Source organism: Osmia lignaria, chromosome 8 (genome assembly GCF_051020975.1).
Source record: "Osmia lignaria lignaria isolate PbOS001 chromosome 8, iyOsmLign1, whole genome shotgun sequence".
NCBI lineage: Eukaryota > Metazoa > Arthropoda > Insecta > Hymenoptera > Megachilidae > Osmia > Osmia lignaria.
In genome coordinates this window covers 9,158,935-9,186,238 of record NC_135039.1, presented here as the reverse complement: position 1 = coordinate 9,186,238, position 27,304 = coordinate 9,158,935, and the positions used below count along the sequence as shown (strand labels likewise).

Genomic DNA, 27,304 nt, shown 5'->3' with positions numbered 1-27,304 from the left:
TCCTCCTTCTCCCTCCCCGCCATCTCCTTTAAAATGAGGTGATGTTTTGTTTTAAGAAGTTTGCACACTTTGACGCGTTCCACGGGGTGCAATGAATTTTTCCCCCCAAATTTCACAAAAATTGCCGCAGAGTATAAACTATTCTGCAGAAATTTTAAAAAAATTGAAATCTCTACGATTTTTTTTGGCAGAGTTATGAGTGTTGCAATTTACCCATGCATTTTACTCAGTTTATGCTTGTTACCGCCAGCATTAGCGTTACCCAATGCACACCACGAGGAGGTTGCTGGCCGGATTTTATGCATCGTGTGTATGTGTGTGTGCGTGTGTGTGCGTGTCCGTGTGTATATGTGTGTGCGTCTGTATGTGCGTGTGTAACATTTAATAGTGTGTGTTCCCGCCTCGTCTTTGATTAACTTCCTCAAGACGTTTCTGCATATTGATGCAGGATCTTATTGCATCTTGAGGAATTTCGTGCCATATCTGTTGTAATGCCGACTCCAGTTGTCGGAGGCTAGTCGGCGGTCTCTCTAAATTTTGGAGCCTTCTTCCCATCATATTCCACACATGTTCGATGGGATTTAAATCCGGACTCATTGCTGGATGCGGCAGTACCTGAATGTTACTTTCCTCGAGAAAGTCGCGGACACATCTTGCAGTATGCGGACGAGCATTATCATGCATTAAGACGAAATTACGCCCCATTTCACGACGCATTGGAATGACGTGAACACTTAAAATTTCCTCCACTTAGCGTTGCGCTGTTACTCCAGGAGGTGGTAAGGTAACCAGATTCGTACGTCCGTGCATCGATATTCCACCCCATACCATAATGGAACCACCACCAAATGCTCGTACAGGCTCAACGCAATTCCGGTCAAAACGATGTCCATTACGGCGCCAAATACGAATTCTTCTATCGGAATTGAATAAACAAAATCGTGATTCATCAGTGAATAACACGTTACTCCACTGTCTCGCCGTCCAGCTCAAATGATTGCGTGCGTACTGTAAACGAGCACACGATCTGTGACACACGGTTAACATTGGCACTTGTGCACGAGCACACGATCTTAAGTTTCTTTCGTGCAAACGTCTTCTGATTGTTTGTGCACTGATTTGTCTATGCGGGAGAGCTTCAGCTGCAATTTGTCGCGCAGATCTTGATGGATTTCGTGTCACTTCGTTGACGATGAGACGATCTTCTCGAGCTGTTGTTACTCGTCTTCGTCCTTGTCCTCTTCTTCGACAAAAATTGCCAGACTCTTGGTAACGAGCCCAAATTCGGGAAATGGAGGACCGATGAACACCCATTCGTCTGGCAACATTACTTTGGCTCAAACCTTCTTCCAAAAGAGCAATGATTTGTGCAACTCTAATTTCACTCAAGAAAGGGATTGTTACGACCTTATTGTAGTGCTTTCTGAATGAGACAGAAACTGAAACTCTAATTCTTGAGGGTATGCAGCGTTGTAGTGTTTACATTCTTATTCAAAGAAACGTAACTTTCGGCGTTATTATGATGAAAAAAAAATCAAGGATGATGTTAAGAAGCACTACAAATCCCTGTACACTTACTTCAGTTTCATTCAGAAATTATTTTTTTTTTTTTAAATTTGTGCAGAAAAGTTTATACTCTGCGGCAATTTTTGTAAAATTTGCGGGAAAAATTTATTGCACCCCGTGGAACGCGTCAAAGTGTGCAAACTTCTTAAAACAAAACATCACCTCATTTTAAAGGAGATGGCGGGGAGGGAGAAGGAGGAAATCAAAATATGACAAATTCTGTTGAAAGTGGAGACTTCGAGCTTTATAATAAAACAAAAATTTATCTGATACGGTCATTTTTCGCGGAGTTATGATCATTTAAAGTTGAGTGAAATTTTGATAAAAATTTATGTTGCGCTAATTTTGTTGCTCAGTATAAAAAGTAAATCATTGATAGCGACATGCGAAATATTGTGTTTTATAGCCCATTCTGCTAAAACAACATGAAAATTTTCATTATTTTGTTCTGTTAATAACTCGTCTATTGAATTTGTAGAATTTAGCCTTTCTGTTCTTTCTTCGATTGAAGGAAGATTAGTCTAAACATTTTCCACAAGAATTTCATTTGTACTTGTATTGTTTTGTTGTGTACTTGTATTGTTGTTACTTGTACTGTTTTGTTGTGTACTTGTATTATTGTTAATTACAGATGAAGTAGAAACTCCCCCGTAAAACGGTAAAGATCTTTTAGCACGCATATAATACTTATGTAATTTCCTCTTGCCAGTCATGATTTAATAAATTCAGAAATTAAGAAAAATTAAGGAATTAAGTTAATTAAAAAAAAAGCGACACTTACCTGAGATGGCACAAAAACTCATCAAACACTATAAACACCAGTAAGGAATTAACACTGAAATTGTATGGAGACTCGCTACACGTCTTGTCGCAACAGACCGAAGTTTGGGGCCTGCTGTTTTATCCCTATTGGTTTTCCATTGTGCAAACATTGTGATCTGGGGACGATGTCCGAAGAATGAACTGTTGCCGATATTTTTTACGGCGTATGCAGGAAAATGAAAATTTTGTATTTCAAATTCTCTCGACAGATGAGGCGACATTCACAAACAATGGGATGTTCAATCGACATAATGAACATACATGGTCCGTTGAAAATCCACGCCTCAGGAGGAACACTAACAATCAAATACGGTACAGCGTAAATGTTTGGTATGGAATTTTTGACAAATGGATTATCGGTCCACATTTTTTTAACGGAACATTGACCGGTCAAAGGTACCTAAACTTTCTGGAATCCGACCTGCCAGTTCTCTTACACGATACAGAGATTGCTCTAAGTGATCGGCAAAACATGAGGTACTTTCAACAAGACGGTGCTCCAGCACACAATTCACAGATAGTTGCCAGACATTTAAATAACACTTATGGAACGAAGTGGATTGGTACACGAGGGCCGATCTTATGGCCACCGCGATCACTGGACCTCACACCCCTCGACTTCTTTTTATGGGGATCTCTAAAAGATAGGGTGTATTCGCACCCCATTACTAATCTTGGAGAGCTCCAACAACGCATTCAGCAAGAAATATCCTAAATTACGGAAAGGGACATCAGTGAGGAGAGTTGTTGAAAGGGGTAGGAAATGTAAATGTTACTTCTTCCTTTCTATCACTCGATATTTATTAATTCAAACTTACACGTTACGGAGTGACGTGCACACCATACGCGCTTGACAAAATCTTATTTTAAGTGGCCGCTCGTCGTCGCTTGCCCAGGGTTAAATACTGTACCCCTAGACAAGGACAGCGAGCACGCCGCGCCTACGAAAAAGGCGGCAAAATCGCCGCGATTTAGGAAAAACCCCAAACGGACTGTCATGTCCACGGAAAACATGTTGGACCTAGCAAGTGGTCACCAGATGTTAAAATTAACGGTAACCAAGCTCGCCAAGTCCCTTATCGTAAACTTTCCCTGGTTTAAGGTGAGGGCATGGTAGCAGCGTTGCCGCTACATCACCCCCCCGCTAGAATACAACTTATAACTAAGGAAATCCTGCTTGAAATCTGTCTGGAAATTTCACTCGCCTACCAGATCGCGTAATATTAGGCGCCGCACTGCGCGTTGGAACCGGTAATACAGATTGCTGTGCGGCTCTTACAGGGCTACCTGCCGGATACGGCACTGGCTCGACAATAGGAGACTCTGAGATCCTAACAGGTATTACCTATTCCTGCTCTGGGGGTGTCACAATTTCATCCGCAATTACAAACGCTGGCTTAACTCTATTGATCGAAACTACTCTATTCTTACCATCTATCCTAATAGTTATAATCTTATCCGTCCTATCTACGACCTCATACGGACCATCATAAGGCGCTTGTAATATCGCTCTCGGAGAGTCCCGTCTTAAGAATAGTACTTACATACGTACTTACAATTAATCAAGTCTTTATATACAAAGATCCGCGAACTGCCGTGACACGACCCCGCAACTGGCCCAATATTGCGGAAATGCTCACGTAACTCCCGAACAAAAACGGCGGTATCGCGACTATCCGCCGAAGGAGATAAAAATTCGCCCGGCAACCTCAGGGACTCGCCGTAAACTAGATCCACAGAGGTAGTCTTCAAGTCCTCTTTCCATGCTGAACGAATGCCCAGCAAAATGGTCGGAAGCACCTCTGTCCATCGATTACTCTGATGGCACCGGATTGCCGCCTTAAATTGACGATGGAATCGTTCCACCATGCCATTCGCTGCCGGATGATACGCCGTCGTGTGCAAATGAGTCGAACCTAACAAAGCATTAAGCTCCTTGAAGAGGTACGACTCGAACTGCCTACCCTGATCCGTTGTCACGCGTACAGGTGTTCCAAACCGGCAAACCCAACACTCGAAGAAAGCCCTCGCAACCGTAACCGCCTCTTGGTCGCGTAAGGGTATAGCCTCAGGCCATCGGGTAAAACGGTCAACGCAAGTGAGGCAATAACGGTACCCCTCGGAAACAGGTAAAATTACAATATCTAAATGTACATGTTCAAAACGACCTGAAGGACGGGAAAACGACCCGATCGGCGCTGAAACGTGTTTATTAATTTTATTGCGCTGGCAAGGTAAACAAGCACGGGTCCATTCGCGACAATCCGCTTTGACAGACGGCCAAACATAACGTTGTGTTACGATTTTGACCGTTGCATTAACCCCAGGATGCGCAAGACCGTGCAAAGCATCAAATGCAGCACGACGAAAAGGTGCTGTAAGAAAAGGTCGTACCGAATCCGTCGACACGTCGCAATAAATTTTCACCTCAGAACCGGGAACAGACATCTGTTTAAAAGTCAGACCCGATCCACCCTGCAACAATTCTCTCAATACAGGGTCCGTAGACTGCGACGCTGCCAAAGCCTCAAAATCTAATTTATTTTCTATTAATTCTATACGCGACAAAGCATCTGCAACAACATTATCGCGACCCGAAACATGTCAAATATCGGTAGTGAACTCACTTATGAAGGCAAAATATCTGATCTGTTTTGGAGTATGTTTATCTGAACTATTGGCCAATGCAAAAATTAATGGCTTATGATCTGTGAAAATTGTGAAATGTCTACCTTCAATAAGATGCCGGAAATGCTTAATAGATCGATAAATGGCTAATAATTCTCTGTCAAATGCTGAGTAATTTTGCTCTGCAGGCGAAAGCTTTGTTGAAAAGAAAGCAAGCGGTTCCCAAACACCACCGATACGCTGATGCAGGGCTGCACCGACCATAAAATTCGAAGCGTCGCAGGTAAGGGCAACAGGCGCATTAGGTTCAGGGTGCACTAACAAGGTTACCGAGCTAAATCATCCTTACATCGGTAAAACGCATCCCGAGCCTCTGATGTCCATGCAATGGGCTGATTCCCTTTAATATTGTTGACCAACAGGTCATTCAACGGTGCCTAAGCCTCTGCCGCCCTGGGTATAAAACGTCGATAGAAGTTTACCATACCCAGAAAACGGCGCAACTGTTTCGCAGTTACTGGTTCGGGATAATCTCTGATTGTCCTAATCTTTTCCGCACATGGACTCGAGCCGTCCTTAGACACGGTATAACCCAGAAATTTAACTATTGATTCCCCGAAAACGCACTTCCTAGAATTAACTACTAAACTATACTGCTTAAGGCGACTAAATAAAATTTCTAAATGAGTTAAATGCTCCGATTCCGAACTGGACGCGACTACAATATCGTCTATATACGCGTAACAAAAATCTAACCCCTGCAATACCTCATCGATGAACCGTTGGAACGTCTGAGCGGCATTACGAAAACCGAAAGTCATAAATGGAAACTCAAATAATCCAAAAGGGGTAGTAATAGCCGTCTTTGAAATATCTTCTAACGCTACCGGAATCTGATTATACGCTCTAACTAAATCTATAGTCGAAAATATTGTTTTGCCACGCAAAGACTGAGCAAAATCTTCTATATGCCTGATAGGATATCGGTCCGGAATCGTACGCGCATTAAGAGCGCGATAATCGCCGCAAGGTCGCCACGCATCGCTACCTTTTTTCGGAACTAAATGTAACGGCGAAGACCAACTACTTTCAGATGGTCGCGCAATACCGAGACATACTATATCTTCAAACTCCTTCTTCGCAATTTGGAGCCGGTCCGGTGCAAGCCGTCGTGGTTTGCAGGCTACGGGTGGCCCTGGAGTAGTCCTGATATAGTGGCAGGTACTATGATTTACCTCGGCAGGTGTTCCGCTCAGCCTAGTGATGTCCGGAAAACGGCGCAGTAGCTCGTGAAAAACGGATTCTCCTTATACCTGCTTGATGCTCGGTGCGTCCTCCTGAGTCGGTGCGCCCCTTGTCGACAGCGTCGTGGTCTGGTCGATCAGTTGCCGATTCCGCACATCAACCAGGAGTCCGAAATGGCCCAGAAAATCCGCTCCAATGATTGGCCGGGAGACATCAGCAATAACAAATCTCCACGTAAAATCCCGACGGAGACCCAAATTCAAAGTCAGGGTCTTCGTGCCGTACGTCGCAATCGATGTGCCGTTCGCCGCGGAGAGCTCGTACTCGGAACTCGAGCAAGGTCCACGGATCAACTTCCTCGGGAACACGCAAAGGTCCGCGCCTGTGTCGACCAAATATTGCGTACCCGATCTCCGATCGCAAATGATGAGACGGCAAAACGTCGGGCTGGCGTCGCTAGCCGCCATTAACGACTGCCCTGATTGTTTCCCGACGGTGGTACGTAAGAACATGGCGCGATGCACCGATGCGCCCTGGGCCCGTAATTCGCATGATACCAGCACATGCCATCAGGCGCTGGGGATCGCTCTCGCGAGTTGAACCGGCATCTCGACGAACTACGTCTCCGCTCAAATCGCCGAAAAGGCCGGTAGTCTCTCCGTGCTGTACGCAATTCCGCGATTTGGCTCTGCATCACTTCCGTTTGGCCTTTTAAAGTGATGAGCAGCTGCATCATCCGCTCCGTTATAGTATCCGCGGAGCACGATTGCATTGATGCACCGGCGGCTGCTGTTTCGGCCACCACAGGACGTCCCGGCATGGTTTCGGTGATTGCGTCCGCTAACTCGGCCACCTTATCCAGCGCCGTATCCATTTGCGTCGCCAGAATGGCCTGCACGTTCGCAGGTAAACGTCCCAACCAAAGGGTTCGCAATAAGGACTCGGACACACAAGTACCCGCCAAATCACGCAAATGCCGAAGAAATTGCGATGGCTTGCGGTCACCAATTTCTTCATGCTCCAAAAGTCTTCTGGCCTTCTTCTCCTTGGAAACACTTAACCGGTTAAACAATTCTTTTTTTAACGCCTCAAATAAGCCGGTGGCCGGAGGGTCCAATAGGACATCGCGCACCTCAGCGATATACCGGGGCCCAAGCGCACCCGTCACATAACTGGCCTTTATGCCATCCGAAGTAATCCCCGCGGCCAAGAAATTGCGTTCAATCACACAGAACCAAAGTTCGGGGTCCTCAGGAGTAAACTCCGGGAGCTTGATGTTAATTCGATCAAACGCAGACGTGGACGTAGCCGCAGACGAACCGTTCGTGGGCATCTTTTACTAATTGTCTTTTAATTTACAAGAGTCAACACCATTAAATATACTAACTTACAATAAGGAGTCACAATAGTGTCACTGCAAAAGTCACTAGAAAATGTCACGGTAAATCACACTAAGCACTTAAAGTTCACTTCCACGCCGATATCACGTCGGGGTCACCAATGAGGAGAGTTGTTGAAAGGGGTAGGAAATGTAAATGTTACTTCTTCCTTTCTCTCACTCGATATTTATTAATTCAAACTTACACGTTACGGAGTGACGTGCACACCATACGCGCTTGACAAAATCTTACTTTAAGTGGCCGCTCGTCGTCGCTTGCCCAGGGTTAAATACTGTACCCCTAGACAAGGACAGCGAGCACGCCGCGCCTACGAAAGAGGCGGCAAAATCGCCGCGATTTAGGAAAAACCCCAAACGGACTGTCATGTCCACGGAAAACATGTTGGACCTGGCGAGTGGTCACCAGATGTTAAAATTAACGGTAACCAAGCTCGCCAAATCCCTTGTCGTAAACTTTCCCTGTTTTAAGGTCGAGGGCATAGTAGCAGCATTGCCGCTACATCAGGAACGTGTTGCGCAACGTCAAGAAGCGGATGGAAAAGTGCTTGGACTGCAATGGAGGACCGTTCGAACACTTGTCGTAACATAGGTACTCTGGAACCCTTGCCGAGAGACAGAAATAATTTAGAAAAATTTTAGCTTCGATAACTTTCTAACGAATAAGTTTAGGGCATAAGTATGTTAGTACTTTTATGTAGAGCACAAGAAACTGCATCGACTGGTGCAGTCAAAAACATAGGTTTCCATTAAAGCATATGTGTACGAGTGATACGCTCCTGAACCTCTAACGGTTCCTGAGCCTCTAACGGCTGCGCGCTGAACGTCGCGACAAGGAGAATAGCGGTAGGCGGAGACAACTGAAAATCGGCTGAAAAGTGGAAATTTTCTCGAGCTCTGACGATGAGCTATACTTTACTAATTGTAAGATATAAAATTACAATTATTCTAAATCTGGAAAAAAATAGTAAAAGTGTATACGCATGTCCGCGAGACAATATAACACACGATTATTCCAACAATTATTGCAACAATTGATGCAGAAACCGTTGGAATAGTCGTCTGTTTCATTGTCTCGGGGACACGCGTCTAAAAAAGGCAACTTTAAAAATTTTTATTTGAGCCCGTGATGAAAATTTAACACTAGAACTACCAAAGTGGTCAAAATGATCGCTTTCCAGTTTCTTATTTGAAATTAAAAAATGTTATCAAGGTACTTTTGCTGTTCTACTGTAAAGAATATGTTATGTGTATGCTGAACATTTTATCGAGATCGGTCAATGCACTGAGAAGTTACAAGTAATTAATTTCTGAAAATCGTGGCTTTTCATCTAAAAATGTAACTACTACTGTTCTTAGGCGATTATCTGAAATTTTAATTACTTCTAACTTCTAAATGCATTGATCGATCTCGATGAAATTTTAAGCATGCACATAACTCAAAGATTGAAGATTGAAAACACAAACTGTGAAGACAGCCGCGAAGTAAAAATAAAAAGAAACACTTAATGCCGCTTTTATCCATCTTGGATCTTGTATTCTTGTGTCCTTTCCCGTTCGTAGCATTCGTTGAACCGTCGATCTCAGTGAAATTAGAAAACGCGACAGCGTTGGCGTTTCGTTTTTGTTTCACACGTACGAAGTGCGTTACCATGGCCCGCGTTGTCATCTAATTGTTTCTGCCAATAAGATGTCTTCACGGTAACGTAGAAGACATATTATTGAGAAAATTTCCAAGCATTGTGAAAAAAATAAACACAAATGGGAAATAAAAAAGGTAGCAGTCGTAAAGGATTGCTGGTAGGGAGAAAACTCTCCCTGAAAAGTGGTTATAGAAAACTGTAAGTGTTTCAGATTTATACATTTCAGTAATTTGTATGAATTATCCTATAAATATTTATAATTTTATGCATTCTACTTTGCAGGCAACAGAAACAACGGCAATCGTCGACAATGACGATTGAAGCCGCTGCAGTTTTCGAAGAAAAATTTTATGTACCACTAAAGTCTTTTGGGAACAGTGTAAAGGAGAATAGTCAGACAGATATGTCTGATAAAAATCCTTTATTTTACCCAAATAATGTTAACGACGTGGGACGCATCTTATCAGAAAACGCCCTTCGCGAAAATAACGATATGGGACGCATCTTATCAGAAAACGCCCTTCGCAAAAACGATGAAACTATCGTTGTACAGGGTGTAAAAAAATTAAATGTCACGACCTATATGGGGTGATTCTACACCTCTGGATCGGTGGAGATCTGTCAAAGAAAGCGACCGCAAAATTGACCTTGACCCCTAATTTCAAGGTCAAATTTTTTTATTGGCTTATCGTATAGTGCTCATCGAGGGGATAAAAAGTCTGAAAGGAACCATGTGCCGGAAATCAACCCTTCTCCTAGAAAAAAGCCGTCAAAGTTTCCATATACCATAATGCATTAAACGTTGAGTCGCCCGGTACCCCTCTCCACTGATCTTAGCACGGCAGTCTCGCGTATCGCTCGAGTTTCATGCTATAGGACAAATCTTGAATTTCAATCACAATGCCAACATATAGGAAGGGTAAATTCTAAGAGAGCATACTGTGTGTAAAAGAAAATAAGAATGAATTTAATTCACTGAAGTTTTGCACTTCGAATATAAACGCAAGATAAATGTTTAGTTTGATCATTTCACAGTTCGTTAACACATCGCAGTTATTTTCTTTTATTTTCTTTTATTTTCTTTTACTTATGTAGTTATTTTGTCTTTTTAAATATGCTCTCTTAGAATTTACCCTTCCTATATGCTGGCATTGTGATTGAAATTCAAGATTTGTCCTATAGCATGAAACTCGAGCGATACGCGAGACTGCCGTGCTAAGATCAGTGGAGAGGGGTACCGGGCGACTCAACGTTTAATGCATTATGGTATATGGAAACTTTGACGGCTTTTTTCTAGGAGAAGGGTTGATTTCCGGCACATGGTTCCTTTCAGACTTTTTATCCCATCGATGAGCACTATACGATAAGCCAATAAAAAAGTTTGACCTTGAAATTAGGGGTCAAGGTCAATTTTGCGGTCGCTTTCTTTGACAGATCTCCACCGATCCAGAGGTGTAGAATCACCCCATATAGGTCGTGACATTTAATTTTTTTACACCCTGTACAATGCGAATGTACAAGTGAGAGACCCACTGTACAAAACGTCCTGGACAATAGCGACGACAATCTCGTCGTAGGCGTCGGACACGTAGATGTGGCACGTATTTCGGAAAATGTGCCAGATGGCCACTGCATTGTTGACGTTCAGTTCTTTTGGAATGACATACATCGAATGTTCGACAATCATGCGCGAGGTATTGAATGTCATTTTCGCAATTGGAAAATGATCGGCAGTCGCCAGCATGGGTGTTTGACACAGTTTTTCTTCAAGTGCCAAATGTGCAATTACGAAGATACTGTTTGGTCGGAACCTATGCATTCAGATATGATGAATGTAAATGAGGCTATGACGACCGCGACTGTTACAGTCGGAATCGAATGCACAATTACAAGAATTATGTGCCGCCCTGAACATGCCCTGCATAGCTGAAACGACGTACCGCAGGTACCGTGAAAAACTTGTCGATGAGTTTATGAAAAGCGCAATGGATACCAAGCAGGTGAAGAAGAAAGACGATTAGCTTCTGAAAACAATGAAGTCGTCGACGGTATCCCGTACATAACTGTCATAGCGGATGGTAGCTGGATGAAGAGATCGTATGGTACGAATTATAATTCACTTGCGGGGTTGGTGCCATTGTAGGTTTCCGCACAGGAAAAGTTCTGTTTATCGGCATACGAAATAAATACTGCACAATATGTGATATAGCGGAACGAAAAGCTAAATCCCCAAAACAACATAAATGTTATAAAAACTATGATCGTTATGCCAGTTCTAGTAGCATGGAAAGTGATGCTATTGCTGAAGGTTTCAATTGCAGCATTGAAATGCATGGCTTGATATATAGAACGGTTGTTGCCGATGGTGATAGCAACGTGTATCATACTATTGTGAATAACAGATCTTACCGAGAACAAAAAGTAACCGTTAGAAAAGTAGAGTGTACCAATCACTTACTTTGTAATTTATGTGAAAAGTTGAGACACGTTGCGGAGAAAACGCAAACGAAGGGTCACAGAGCTCGTGGCTATGTTGCACACCGAAATATCATAAAAAAAAATATTTTAAATATTCGTAGAGCTGTTGTTTTAGCAGTCAATGCGTGAAAACAAGAAAAAGGACCTCAGCATATCAAAGCTAGAGAACTTCAGAAGGACATTTTAAGTATTCCTAGCCATATATTTGGTGAGCACAAGGAGTGCAATAGCCGCAGCCATACGTGTATGCTGGACGAAAACAGTGCGCTAGTAAAAGTTTTAGTAAAAAAAAGTCAAAAATAAAAAAGTTTTATAATTGAATTAGTATTAGTTACACCGATACGTTTCGGCTCTTTCCTTTGATCATTAGACCGCTCTCCCTCTCCTCCACTGTCTGTCCCTTTCTACGTTCACGCTTGGCTGGTCGTCGCATCTAATTCGAGATTTGACATCTCGGCTGAATATATGCGAGGTCCCTCCATTTATTAGTTCTAATAGTACCATACTTAGTACTTTTTTATGCAGAATGTTTCAAGGAGTTGACACAAGTAAAAATTGATGCAATTCCATTTAAATAAAAAGTGGATTTGCATTTTTGAGTGCATCGTTGCATTCACGGAGAAGATGAAATCACAGAAAAATAGACATTATCATACCATTGAACTTTTACATAAACAGCTTTTTCCTATCTCTTATCAAATTCAAGATATAACCCGTCAGAAATTGCATGACGTATCCTGTATATTTTTATTAATTAAGAAACATTTATTTAAAGAAGTTAATAACTTTTTCTAAAAAGTTTCTCAGTTTGCACGTTCCTTCGGTTCTTCAGAGTAGGCATATATTTTTCAGCAGCGAGGGGTGCTACGGTGCGCTATATAAAATTCACGCGTTCAGTCAGTCAGAATTTATCGGAGCGGGACAATTCTATCATTTAGGTTGAAAGAAGGATAGCATGATCACCCTACATCTCACTCTAACCACGCGCCAATGTTTCGCTTTCGTTCTTCAGGCGGATCGTCGCGATGCCTCTGGCGAGATGAGCGTTTGAATGTGTTTGTAAAAATGCTTGAGGCGCTGTTGCCTTCCTAGATCGTGTTGCGCGCACGCTAGCTGAGAATTAAACCTTTCAAGTTCGTACCAGACCACGCAAGTGGCTCCACTAGGCCTAACGAAAAAACTGCTGTAATACCGACGTCCCGAATCGGAGAGGTCACGTGCCGTGTCTACCCCCTTAACGCTAGCGCTATCGAACGTAGAGTGCTTGATCATCGCTCTCGTATCGACCTCCTTCGATCGATCCTAGGTAGGGATCGATCCCACGTGGGGGTCGATGCGCATGCATCCTGGGCGAGTGGGAATCATCGTCGCTTAAGGAGTATACCCCTACTGGCTTGGATAGATCTACTTATGTAACATATACGGTTACACTATACTACAATAATAATAAATACTATATTATAAGATAAATTATAAGATACAAAATACAAACGAAACACCTTAAATTTATAAAGAAGTAACTTGCTCGGCACCGAACGGTTGCTTATTTCGAGGTAGAAGCAGGTAAATATGTGTAAGAACCGAACCTTCGGGAACGTTCGACCACGTGTCGGACAATGAATAGAATAAAAGTCTATATGTAATGGTTTAACACAAATAAAGTCTTTATTTTGGCACACCAGGAACCCAATTTAATTAAATAATAGAAACTGTCTTTTCCCGAGATAGAGCTTTCCTTCGCTCGTATCGTTAATACTTCTAGATTTTATTAGTAACTCGAACAGTCCTTCGTTCGTGGCAACGGCAGTCCTTCGCCTTCATAGCCTCGATTACTAATGGCGTCGTTGTCGCAATTTCGCATACACGTTAGAATCGCTCGGGATGGAGCAACTCGCGTTTGCTGCTACCTTCGCGCTTACATATGCTATTAGGCTTGACTTTGTTCTCGAAATGGGACGGATGGCAACATGTCATAAAAAAATCGGCCGAACAGCGATGTTATTTTCTGAACAAGGATAGAATATAGCATGCCCTCTCATTCTCGCACTATCTCGCTTATTTCGAAGCAGAAACCACTTGCTTATTTCGAGGCAATCCTGTAACAGCTTTGATAATAATCCTCGTCGATAGATTAGCGTCCTAATGCTGCAGCCCGCCAAAATCGCAGTTCACTTGTGTTTTAGAAACAATTAAAAGTCGCCTTCACATTTCCGATTTCTAAGATGGATGTGACGTAGGTTTACGTGTAACATATAAGGAAAATATATATGTCATCGTAATTATCCAATAATTATATTGTATTTTCATGTACCTACCTTTTGTATTCTTTTATTTTGTACAGCTCCGTAGTATTTTCCTAAATACTTATCACAGACTTTAAGTTACTAATATTACATTTCACTTATTAGCCCTCACAATGGATCGAAAAGAAGAAAAGAAAACTAGCGTGGAATTTACATTATTGCAGAAACATAATTCGACTATTGTAACAATTATTCGTAAAAATAAAACAAAAAATGAAGATAAAAAATAAATTTAGGCAGAACTTTCAAAAATGTCCATGTTCCGAATTAATGGAAATTTTGAAAATAGCTTTTTTTTCGGATAGACAGGACGTTTATGAGTAGGATTTCTAACTGCTGGGGGGTGGAGACATGTTTTGTTTATATATATTTGCCCACTTTGTTTATCTTCGTAAGACGGAAAATAAGGAAATGACAAAGAACCTTATGCGCCTGACGTATGATGGATCCTTCCACACTTGGTGTTTGGCAGCACCACATACACCAGGCGCGAGACGTAATGAACCTGTTCGAAATTCAGTGTAAAAAAGAATGGTGCTTTACTTTCCATTCTCGTTGTTCAGCTCAAGATCCTCATATAAGGACAAATAACCGATTCCCGTAAACCTCTTAAAAGGCCCATTTTTGCCGGTAATGTCACCTTGCTGCATTACCCGTGTCTACCCCCTTAAAGGAATGGATTTGAAAAGAAATCTTAGACAATAATAAAATTGCTAAAAAACATTTTATTACACAAAAGAATACTTTGCGCTGAACAAAAATCATAATTCACAAATTTCTGATCACCCGATATAATACCGCCTGTCCAGCGTGGCTTACGACATATAGCCGTACGGCTGTTGCACATATATAGGGCGACCATATGGGCCATTCCACGCAAAGTGATCACACTTTTTCCCGCATGGTCTTGGATTTTTGTTAAATTTTGTACGCTTGTAGAACCCAATGTACGAACAAAAAATCGATGCTCCGTTCCTCGATATTGTTTAAATTTTCCGAGTTATAAGGACTGAAAATTTAGGGTCACTTTTTTTTCAAAAAATCATAACTCGGAAAGTATTATAGATATCGACATGCATGAACCGGCATTTTATAGGTAAAACTTCAAAGTTTAATAAAAAAATTACTACATGTGTCAACGCAATCTTCAAATTGTTGTAAATAATGTTTATAACTTTCAAACTTGAAAATAACCCCAAGGGGGAGCACGAATCGGTCTGAAATTTTTTCTGTAGAATCTTTAAAGAGTTTTCTAAATATCCTGAAAATTTCATGATGGAACACGCAGAATTGCCGGAGTTATAAAATTTTATTGCTGCGTATGACCTGCCGGCGGACCATCGCGCGCCGTCCGGTTCCCATTCCCGAGGCTCGGGACATTAGTTGTCCAGCCATGAACGCGAGCGGACGTACTCGATGTACTTTTTTAAAAATTTATAATTAAACATTTCTTTGAATGCAAATAAGATACTCGACCTTCTGCCCGTCCCAATCCTACATATATATATTAGCAAGAAAAGTATAAAGTTATAAAAAAATGAGATCTATTGAATTGAGGATGAATCCAGTAACAAATGAACTATTGATTATTCATTAATTAAAATTTTGATTCGATAATTCGATAATTAATGTTTCGATACCTTAAATCGCAGTGTTTAGCGGAACGATCCAGTAGGAAATTTTCCAGAACACGCGGTTCCGTAGATCGCCCGTTTTGCCTCACTAAATCCAGATTCGTCGCATTGGATAGAAATGAAATGGACAACTTACCAAGCTCGATGTAAAATGATATATGATAAGATTTTTGTATTCGCTTAGTGGTCGCTGGTGTTGTCTAGAAATCTGGAAGGCAAAGAAGAGATGAGAAACTTTCACTTGCACAACGCGGTAGCGATCGGCCTTTACTACGGTTTAACTGTTACGGAAAACGATTAATTACGATACGATACGAAAACTGATTTCAAAACGACGCGACACGGAAAAAGAAAAATAATTAATTTAGCGAAACGATTTAAAACGAAAGAGGAAAAGATAGAAATTGAAAAGTATGAAATTTTAACGTATTCGTAAGAGTCTTTAACGCGGAAAACGCGAATCGCAATCTCCCGGCACTCTGCCTTTTTCAAGGATTTTACCGGGCAGCTAATTACTACGATTTTCACGCGAAAACTATTGCTCGACGCGAACACGGGCTCCCCGCCACGTACCTCACGATTTTTCGACGAAAAGTGATTTGCCTCAGTCAAGCGATCGTGTCTCAGGGTTCGACCCGCGATCATGGGCCCAAAGTGGGGACATCATTTGGCAAATCAGGGTACATCGGAGGGGAAATCTCGTGCGCATTGGGTTAGTTGGCCGTTCTTCCTAGTTTCCTCATCCCTTCTTGACCTTTCTTTCTGCCTTCGTCTAACGTTGTCCATTTCTTTCTACCCCTCTAACGCTACGCGAATTCCATGCGTCGCAATTCTAAAGTTTCTGGAATATTCGAAATCTATTACGACTTGATTTTATTCGAATTTGCTAATCAAAGAGGCTTTTCTAGCTAATATTCCCGGTATCGAAAGGTTTAAATTATGATAGCTATTAATTTACTATATTGAATGACTATTAATTGAATAGTATGAATTATTCCGTTCTTATTCGTGTTTTGGCGGTTTGCGTAAAACGGCAATCGGTGTTTTATAATCATCGTCAAGCCGCGCTTTTGTTAGATGACATTCGTTCCGCGCACATTAATTTTCAACGGTTTAGCTGTAGTTCGTTGACGATGTTTATTGCCTTGGTCGACCTTTGTCTCGAACGTTCTTGAACAATTTCAAACTACAGTGGTTGTCACGCAAACCCTCGCATTCCATAATCATTCAAACAGTTTCATTCCGTTTCATACCAATCGCTTTTGTTCTTAATTGCATTCATTCCTTATGGAAAGGTCGGCTGACGCATGCTTCGCAGGTAGGAGAGGTACCTCGCTAGCAGGATAGAACAAAAATCTTCTTTATGTTGCACGGTTAAGTTGGGAAATTTCCAAGTGTGTCGCACTGCTTAACCGCGCGGCGAAGGATGTTTATGATACCTCTCCCTAAACGGTTTCGACTTTCGAAGTTTTTGTCGCTACGCAGTTTCGACTAGGCAATCATCCCAAGGAAAGGTTGACTGGTATTATTTGAAAGAACTAAATATAGCCTCTTTTGTGTGCCTCGCCTGGGGTTATCTCCAAGTGCTTCGCACTGGCGAGGTACACAAGCTCGGTATATTGACGGTTGAACTATTGAAGCTAATAAGAGAAAAAGAAGAAGGAGAATTATTATTTTAATTTCAAACCCCTTTCTTGTGTTCTCCGTGAGGAATACTTTCAAGTGCAGCGCACTCGGCGAGGAGACACAAGTTAGGGGGAGCGCGGACAGGATAACGAAAATGAGAAAGATTAAAACACCCCTTCCTTGCACCTCCCGTAGGGGAATTTCTTCCAAGTGCTACGCACCGAACGGAGAACGCAAGGTCGGGTTATGAAGAAAGTAACCCGGATGTGACAAATACCCCCCCCCCCCCGAATCATTGCCGTCCCCGACAATGTGTTTCGGGCACGTTTTTTATCATCTGGTCTCATCGTCTTTTCGGAGACTAGAATAGACAATTAATTAATGGAAATTAATTTTGAAATTAATACGACGTTTCGGGCAACCCACGAAATTGCCACGAGTCACGACAGCTGCAATTAATCGAAAATTATCGAAAACATGAAATATTGTGGGATCCTCAGCATCCCAAGTATTATCATAAAATTAAAAAAAGTGATGCGTGGGATAAAATAGCACAAGAGCTAAGCACCACAAAAGATGAAACCTCAAGAAAAGTGCAAGAAAAAAATGAATGCATTGCTATCAGCACTCAGGCGCGAAAAAGCAAAAATCAAAAAAAGCCACGACACAGGAAAAGGTAAGTGTTAATGAATATGTGGCACAGGAAAAGGTAAGTGTTAATAAATATGTAGAGTTGGTTATTTCATAGTACAGAAAAACATAATAAATAGAATGAAGAATTGTATCAGAAAATTAAGTGGTATAATAAGTTAAGCAGTATGTTTTTATTGTAGGGCGTTCGGATGTGTACGAGAATAGTTGGTTTGCTTTCAAGAGATTACTGTTTCTCTGGGACAAAAACAAAGTTCGTGATACACGCAGTACTGTAAGTATATATATATTGCAAGATATATGTCATTACATTGTTCATGAATAATTGTCTTGCCACAAAATGCTGCCTTCATTTAGAAAGAAATCCGCCAATTCCTCTCGAATTTGTGTAGCATCTGTAGATGGTCTTCTGGGAATCCTGTTTAGAGAAAGTAAAGAATACATAGGCTCACTAGCTATACTTCTATACGTTCCTGGTACAAATTGTCCCTCTCGTTCTGTATCAAATATTTCATGTGGCGTGTACAGTCGGCAAGAAGTCGAGCTTTTTCGTAAAAAATTATGCAAATGGGCTACTGTCAGTACAATAAGCGTAGCTTTTTCGGGTTCCAACAATAGAGGTTTACGGAGTATCTGAAATATTGCTGAGGCAATACCAAAGACATTCTCCACAACTCTTCGTGCGCACGATAGTCGGTAATTAAAAATCCTCTGAAATGATCCCTTCCGATGTATACCCGAAAACGGTTTCATTAATGTGCTAGTTAGACTAAATGCCTCATCTCCAATGAAGAAATAAGGAACTTCGCGGTGTCTACCATCCAAAGGTTCTGCTTGCAGCAAATTTAACTCATTGTTCTGCAGTTTCTTATACAGGGAACAATTTTTAAATATTCCACCATCTGAAATTCTCCCCTGACCTCCAGCATCGACATACAAAAAGTTGTAATCTGCATCCACTAATGCAAAAAGAACGATGCTAAATGTCGATATATAATTAAAAAACTCGCTTCCCGAACTAATAGGTGCTCGCAAAACGACGGGTTTTACCGTCTAACGCTCCGAGGCAATGTGGAAAGTTCCATCTATTGTTATACACTTTCGCCACTTCTAACCATGCTTCTGATGTGTTTGGTATCTGCAAAAATTGCGTGTTTCTAATTTCATTTCAGATTGAAAAAGAATCAGACGAATGCAGTGATGTAAACAATGACACTATCGATGACCTAAATGCAATAGACGCCAGTCAGGAAGATGACGAGGCTGTGAGGCATAGGTGCAACCGGATCGAAATCGGCTCGCCTCAAAAAGCAGATCCTTGCCACGATCCGATTGAAAGACACCCAATTCCTTGTTCCCATGATCATTGTTCCAAATCTAATCCATGATGTCATCCTTGGAATCGACACATTAAGAGCGATAAAATCGAAAATTGACCTTGAAGAAGATCTGTTGAAGGTTACCATCAAAGATAATGAAGAGCAGATCACCATGGCTCCGTGTGATGAAGACGAAGCACCCAACCTCGACGTCAATCGACTAACAACTCCACAAACAATTGCTCAATCTGGTGCAACATCAATCAGAGAAAGAATTAGGCAGAAAATCGCCTCTTGCAATATTCCAACAATACAACAGGAACAATTGGTGGATGTATTAGCTAAACACCCTGACATCTGGAGAGAGAATCCAGGCCGCGTTGGATGCTACCAACACGAATTAATCGTCAACGAGGATGTACCCTTTGTTCAACGAACGTATCCAATTCCGATGAAATACCTTGAGCACGCGGACGAAGAGATCAAGAAGATGCTGGAATATAACATCATTCAGCCTTCCAACAGTCCGTACATTAATCCGTTGGTTCCGGTCATTAAGAAGAACGGAAGCATCAGACTGTGTTTGGATGCGCGCATGCTGAATCGAACATTGCTGGGTGATCATGAAATGTCAGAGACAATCGACGCGATATTCCAACGTTTTCCAAAAATCGCGTATGTATCAAGCATTGACTTGATTAATAGTTTTTGGCAGGTTCCTCTCACCCCCAATTCGCGCAAATACACAGCCTTTTTATACCGCGGCCAATGTTATGAGTTTGTAGTCACTCCGTTTGGCTTGAAAACAAGCAGCGCGAGTCTCGTTCGTGCCCTAAGATTGGTATTGGCAGGAATGGAGTCGTTTATCATAAATTTTATCGATGATATCTTGTGTGTTTCATCCTCTTTTGACGAGCATGTCAAACATCTGGCAAGATTGTGTGAGCGTCTTCATGAACACAATCTCACCATCAACCTCGACAAATGTCAGTTTCTAGCGCGTGAAACCACGTTTCTTGGCCACATATTATCCGCAGATGGAATTCGACAGGATCCACAAAAGCTCTCGTGCATTCGAGACTTTCCACCGCCTCGTAATGTTAAACAGCTTCGTGGTTTTCTGGGATTGATAAATTTTTATAGTAAATTTGCTGAACACCACGCGGAAATAATTACACCTCTATTAGGACTATTAAAGAAAGGCACTCGATGGGAATGGTCACAAAAAATGGAAGAAGCTTTTCAACAAACCAAAAAAGTATTTTGTGAAACAATAGTTCTCCAATTTCCCGATCCAAAACGCGATTACTACTTGTCGACAGACGCTAGTTTCTCTGCTCTGGGAGCTGTCTTGGCTCAGAAAGATGACCAGGGCAACCTTAGACCGATCTCATTTGCTAGTAGGACTTTAAAAGGTGCTGAATTAGCATACTTTACGACAGAAAAAGAATTACTAGCGATCGTTTGGGCATTAAATAAATTTAAGACCTATTTATACGGGGCACACATCATCTTGACCACTGATCATCATGCTCTGACTTTCTTGATGAGCAGTCGTTTCCTTAATCAACGTCTTACGCGATGGATTCTGTCAATACAAGATTATTCTATGGAAGTCCGACATTGTCCTGGCAAGGACAATGTCCCGGCCGATTGTATGAGCAGATTAGATCAATCAGCTCCGGATACAGAGTCACGCCACGAAAAACGAATTCCGATTTTGGCCGCGTTGGCCCGGGGATGGTCTAAAGAATTGTTAGATTTCTTTAACGACATACCAGCGTTTCAGGCGAAAGATCCGAAGCTTGCACAAATCATAAGAATGGTCAATGAAGACTCCGGCAAAGTCCTCGAAAAATACCGCATCGCGAATGGAATTTTATTTCATAAAAATCGTACGCAAAAATGGAATTGCGTCGTTCCAAGTAATAAAGTATCGTTGTTGATTCGAGAGATACATGAAGTCTATGCCCATCCTGGCAGCGACAAGTGTATCAAATTAATCTCCGAAAGATTCTATTTTCCAAAACTGGCAAGAACTATACGTAAATACGTCTCCACGTGTGACCACTGTCAACGGGTAAAAATCTCTACTCATGCAATTCACGCGGATATGCAGACGATTATTCCACACGCTCCGTTAGAATTGGTTTCCCTTGATTTTTATGGACCCTTGCCGACCGCGAGAGGGGGGTATAAATATCTTGCGGTGTTTGAAGACGTATTCTCAAAATATGTCAAATTATACCCGCTACGGCGAGCAACAGCTAACGCAACTATCAATCGGATTGTAAAAGAGCTAATCCCAGAGTGCGAAAAGCCGCATCGAATAATAACCGATCACGGAATGCAATTCACGTCAAAACGATGGGGGGACGCGTTAAAAGAGTTGGGAATTCGACACACGTTATCGTCAATAAGACACCCCCAAAGTAACCCCGTAGAAAGGGTAAATCGCGAGATAGGGCGCATGTTTCGAACGTTAATTAAAAACAAACACTCCACCTGGTTAAAATGGGTAAAAACGATCGAGACGTGTTGCAACGAATTGCACCACGACAGTACAAGATTCACTCCGTTTGAATTGTTGAAGAAGAAACCACCCAATCGACCATGGGAAAAATGGTTTGCAACTGACCCCACACCAGATGACCAAGGGACGCACCATCACACCAAATTACGACTCGCTCGTGGCAACATGACAAGAAAAGCTGCGAAAAGAATGGAACGCGCAAACCGCGGACGCGTCGCATATCCCTTTAAAGAAGACGACTTAGTACTCGTTAAAACAAATCCAGTATCCAATGCCGCTGATCGGGAGATCGCCAAATTTTTCCATCTTTTTGAGGGGCCCTATAAAATTACAAAGATCAAAGGACCGGCGACGTATGAATTGCGTCACACGGAAAGAGGGGAAATCAAGGGCACATTCCACGCGTCGAGCTTGCGACCATATCGGTACCCCCTCCAGGAGGCGGCGGCCATCGAAAATCCATATGGGAGGGAGAATATCGATCTAGCCTAGCGAGTGCAAGGAAGATCACGAATCGAAGATCCCGGAGTGGGGACAGGCCCCACTCGAGGTAGTCACGCGCCAGCGACATTCGTCAGTCCTAATTCGACAGTCATGGCATCAATAACGATACGACCGAGGAGCACCAGTTCCCAAGGCATCCAGGCTTATGCACCCTGGTTAATGCATAGCAAGGCGACGCAGACAGGCTTTGAGTTGATTTATAAAAAGCCCAAAGAGCCTCAGCACCACATTATCAAGCCGAGGCCTTGGATATCATCCAAAACAGGAGCGGCGCGGCGTGGCCGCCATACACAAGCCACGGCAAAGAGAGTGGATGCGAGGACCCAAACACCGCGAAAAGGGATCCGACGGACGGGGGCGAAGCAACAGTCAAATCGGCACAGGCGGCGCACTAGACAACGAACGACCACGATGGATGCATCAACGTCCTATGACCCTCCGAGTCAAGAGCCTCGCACGGACGATGAAGGCCTGCGACGGCAGCTAATTGACGCCATGATCGAGAAGACGACGGAGACAACCGTCCCCATCGAGGCCGCAACGCAAGCTGCCGACCATCCTGAGACGTTGAAGAAGTTGAGTCCCACGATCGGTAACTCAACCGAATCCACCCCCATCACCGAGACCGAGATGGAGATGATCATCGACGACTGGGTCATCCCACTGATGCCAGAGCCAAGGGTCAACGACGCAGACGGCGGAGAAGTGCACACCAGCCCGGAGACAACACTGGAAGAAAGAATCCAGATTCCCACTCTGAACACCCACGATCCACTGGGGTTGCTAAGGCTTACAGAGGCCATGTTAGACTCGATGGAGGAAGACGATCGTGTGACAAAAACATAAAAGTTTAAAGTGACCAAAAACAATGTGTTTTATTTTTTTTTGTTTGTGCCAAGACAATCCAGTGCCCAAAAGTATGGGTGAACAATATTTTCGTGAAACAAAGAAATGTTTTCTTTTATTGTGGTGATTCCATTTTCATTTTCTTTTATTCTATGTGTCGCCGGACAAATAGAACGGCGCAAAGTAGCACGTTTTTTTTTTTTGTTTAGATCAGGACTGTTTTCTTCTTTTTTTTTGTTGTGTAATATTATTTATAGTTATCTTTCGTTTTCTCATTTTATTAATTTACAAAATATGCGTAGATATAAGAGAGTGAATGGATGGATTCCTGGAACTTAAGAAATTCATCAAAATGTTATATTTTTTGGGGGGGGGCCACGCCAAAGACATTTATTCTGCGATTTTTTTTTTTTTTTTACAAAAGAAAGTTAGATTTTTTTTTTTTTTTTGAGGTAATCACTTTGATTTTTTTTTGTTTGTTGTATGAATGGGAGAGTGAGTGTCGCGTTCATTAGTACCTATCAACGCTCTAGATCCGAGAGGGGGGTATATGAAACCGTACATTTGTACAGTTACATAGTACAGTACAAAGTAGCATAGATTTTTCGTAAGAGATCGGAACTATAGCGATGGTACGTGCTATCCCTACTTATTCATGATAGTGGAGCGCGTGCGCGGATCCCCTCCTTCGAACGCCGGATCGAAGGAGCTCAGTGTCGATCCATCGATCGACACTCTGGTCCCAAACGACAAGCAGAACGGACGCTTTCGCCTACGGCTCTCTTCCAAGAGACAACCGTCTTAAGATTGCGATCCAGCAAGTCGTGACTAGAGCCCGAGCTTGGACATCTCCCTTTCATTTAGTAGTGGCCTTCTATCTTGGGACTCAGCACCCTCGAAAGATCGCTCTACACAGGCATATCCGAGACGTCGTTGATTCCTAGGGAAACCTAGTCGAGTCATCATCGTTTTGCTTGTGCTCTGGCAATTTTACTTTGCAATTTGGAGGGCCGTGATCTCGCTCTTGGCAGTCTTAATTTCTTCCTTGAGTACGCCGTGTACGACGGGAAGAACGTTGACGGATTCCGGCAAATCCACTGTTAACGGATACTCTTAAATTCACGTATTTCAATCTGCAAAGGAGTCGAGGGTCGGGACTTAGTGCGCGACCTTCTCATCCTTTGATTGTGAGTGAAATCGTGAAGTCAGTGCCCCTGTCGATCTGAGGTTCGCAGGTGAAAACCTCGCTGGACCGGAAGTATCCTCGGAATCCACTGGCTCGCCATTCTGCGATTTGAGAGGCGCGTTAAAGCTAATATTTCGCTGTACGGTTAGTAAACTTAAACGTTCCTTTTTTGCCTACGCGCTCCACGATCACGCGACCGTCGTGCGTCGTGATTTCGGTGTATGTTTTCAAGACGAATCGAGCGAACAATAACTCGTCCTTGGTGAAAGGCGTTTAAATCGTAGACGACCGACGAAATTTTGTAACCGTCGTGTGGATATTACCTTTCGCATTCCGATTAGAGTCACGGTATTGCGTTCTGGTCCTTTTTGGTATATTCTTTTATATTTTCGTATATTTTCTTATATTTTCTTAAATGCGTTATTCAACCAGTCATTTTTCCGTATAAAAGAAGACTGAGTTTTTTGAGACGCGTTAAAGTCGCTCGGCTGGTTGAGATCTTTTCTTTGCGTTATATTTCCTTCTATTTTCTTAGGTTATATTTTATTCAATAATAATTATTCCGCGATACTTAAGGTGCGGTATTCAACCAGTCATTTTTCCGTATAAAAGAAGACTGAGTTTTTTGTTAAGTCGCGTTAAAGTCGCTCGACTGGTTGAAATATTTTCTTTTGCGTTATCATTCTTGTATTACATTTCCGATTCGTGTAAATCCGATCTGCGTGCCCAGCACGAATTATTGACGATCAATCTAGTCAGGTCCGTTGTATAGTATATTTTATAACAAGCGCGTCTATTGAACATCTATGAGATGAGAATTGCGTTCCGTTGATTGTTAAACGCGTAAACTGCCATAATATTTGCGGTGCTTCCACCATTCTGTGATAGGCTCTTTTGCCATACTCCAGTCACTAATATTTTTGTTGAATAAATCAGTATTTTGTTACACCGCAAACCTACGTCTCATTACTGACTTCACCGTTCTTTCTGCCTTCGCGAACGCGCAGCGAAAGCGAACCACTCCTTGAGAATCGTAGGGGAAGTCGTACGCTCGTACTACTCGCGTTCATTCTCCTTTGTAAAAAGTAGTAAAAGAAAAACGTTACAACTTGTGCCAGCGCCAGCGCTTCCTCACGGTTCTCATCGATATTCACCGGGGCTTTGGACATGCCGAATATGGATGAACAACAAGATATCAAACCATAATCTTATCTTATTCACATATTATAAATATTTGTTTTAATAAATAAAGTTCCAATTCCCATACCTGTATATTTTCTTTTATTCCTTCTATGAGAGCTTCACACACTTCTGGAACTATGGTGCTTATCAATTGTTTAGATATTTTGGAAAGGTACTGCAGACTAGTGAAAGAATCCCCAGTCTCCAGAAAACGAATGGTTACTGCTAACCTTTCTTGAACAGAAATCGCCTTTCTCCAATGCGTATCGTTTCGTTTTATTTTGGGACCAATTAACTTTATCAACCACTCAAAGTCTGTTGGCGACATTCTTGTAAAATTTTTATATAAGCCACTCACTGATTGAAAGCTTAGATCTAACAGTAAATGGTGACCGCCATATGTACTTCTACTTGTATATAATTGTGTCTGCCACCAACGCCTTGATCTACGTTTTTTCCTTTTTACTAAAAAATGCATACCTATGTAGGCTGCAGCCGCAATGTCCATTTATGCTTGGAAGACGAACATAAACTGATGGGACGGCATAATGCTACGCGCTGATGATACGCCACGAGGTTCTGTGTACGTCCACAACGTAACATCGTCGCGCAACGACAAATGTTGCACAGTGTGTTGCGCGACGGAGATACGTTACTATCTTCTGTTGCATGTCTGTACCCACTTTAAGGAGCAAGGACTGTTGTACTCTTGACCAACGCTGCGCATTGGTCTCACCTACCCAGAGGCACAGTACCGCGGCTCTACCCTCTCGACGGACGATGTCGGTGACTCCGTTCACGGTTTGCTGTGTGATTCCTTGGCAGCCTTCTACGTTTAGCCTCGTTAATTCTGGGCATCCGCGGACTACCTGACACACCTCTTCGTCAGTAATCCCTGCCGAGGCTCGGCATTGTATCTCCTCCAGGGTGGGTACTGACGCCAGTGGTTGGATTCCGACGCTCGGGTGGAGGTTTACTAAGTGAATTTGACGGAGCATCGTAAGGGCCTCCAACGGCTCTAAGACAAACTGGCCGCGGATATTTGAACAACCGGACAAGTCCAGGCGTTCCAATTTCTTGAGGTGCTGTCCAATATGTATGATTAGCGAATTGGCCACCCACCCGCAAAACCGCAGCTTCAGGACTCGCAGATTGCGAAACACCGTCGCAAGGGTTGCCCATTCGTCTGCCGGCCCCGCATTTAGTTCCACTTAGGGCATCTGGAGGTCCCCAGGGACGTCCACGTCTTCTACGTCTGGATCAAGGTAGGTCGGATCCAAACTTATGCCGTGTATCCTCAGCTCCTCCAAGGTAGTATGTATCAGCTCGTTTCCCCTCAGAGCTTGAAGCGGTGGTCAAGGCCTAGCACTGTGATAGCTCCAGGTCGGTGAGACACCGCAACGACGCTAACGTGGCAGCCACCGATTCGGGCAAAAGCGCGGCGCAGTTTCGGAGTCGTAGTATCTTGAGCGATCGCGACATCCAGGGCATCGAATTGTCCTGGAATTCAGTTCCCGTAGCCGCGAAGGTGGTGAGTTGAGACGCTACCGCGAATAACTTTTCCAGTTCTGTGTCCAGATGTCCGTGACACTTCCCTACTCAAAATTCGCGTAGGTTCGCGGCGGAAGGCGTTAAGTCGCGGATCGTGGGAGGGCGAATGGTCGCGCCAGTTAGATTTACGTTCATTAGAAATGGGCACCCGCGGACCGCTATCGAGAGAACTTGGGGCCGGAGTCTGCCGG

At 42.8% G+C, this 27,304-nt stretch overlaps 2 protein-coding genes across 4 annotated transcripts in view; one reads left to right on the top strand and one right to left on the bottom strand.

Annotated features, from left to right (window-relative positions):
* Nucleotides 1–27,304, top strand: part of LOC143305497 (uncharacterized) — a 743,008-nt gene that overhangs the window by 427,040 nt on the left and 288,664 nt on the right. The gene's annotated exons all lie outside the window — the stretch shown is intronic.
* On the bottom strand, nt 18,198–25,944 carry LOC143305535 (uncharacterized). Its single transcript, XM_076689565.1, has 3 exons — nt 25,648–25,944; nt 19,043–19,130; nt 18,198–18,951 (listed from the first exon to the last, which is right to left on the bottom strand). The coding sequence occupies exons 1-3, from the start codon at nt 25,888–25,890 to the stop codon at nt 18,308–18,310; spliced, it is 975 nt and encodes a 324-aa protein (XP_076545680.1). The 5' UTR covers nt 25,891–25,944; the 3' UTR covers nt 18,198–18,307.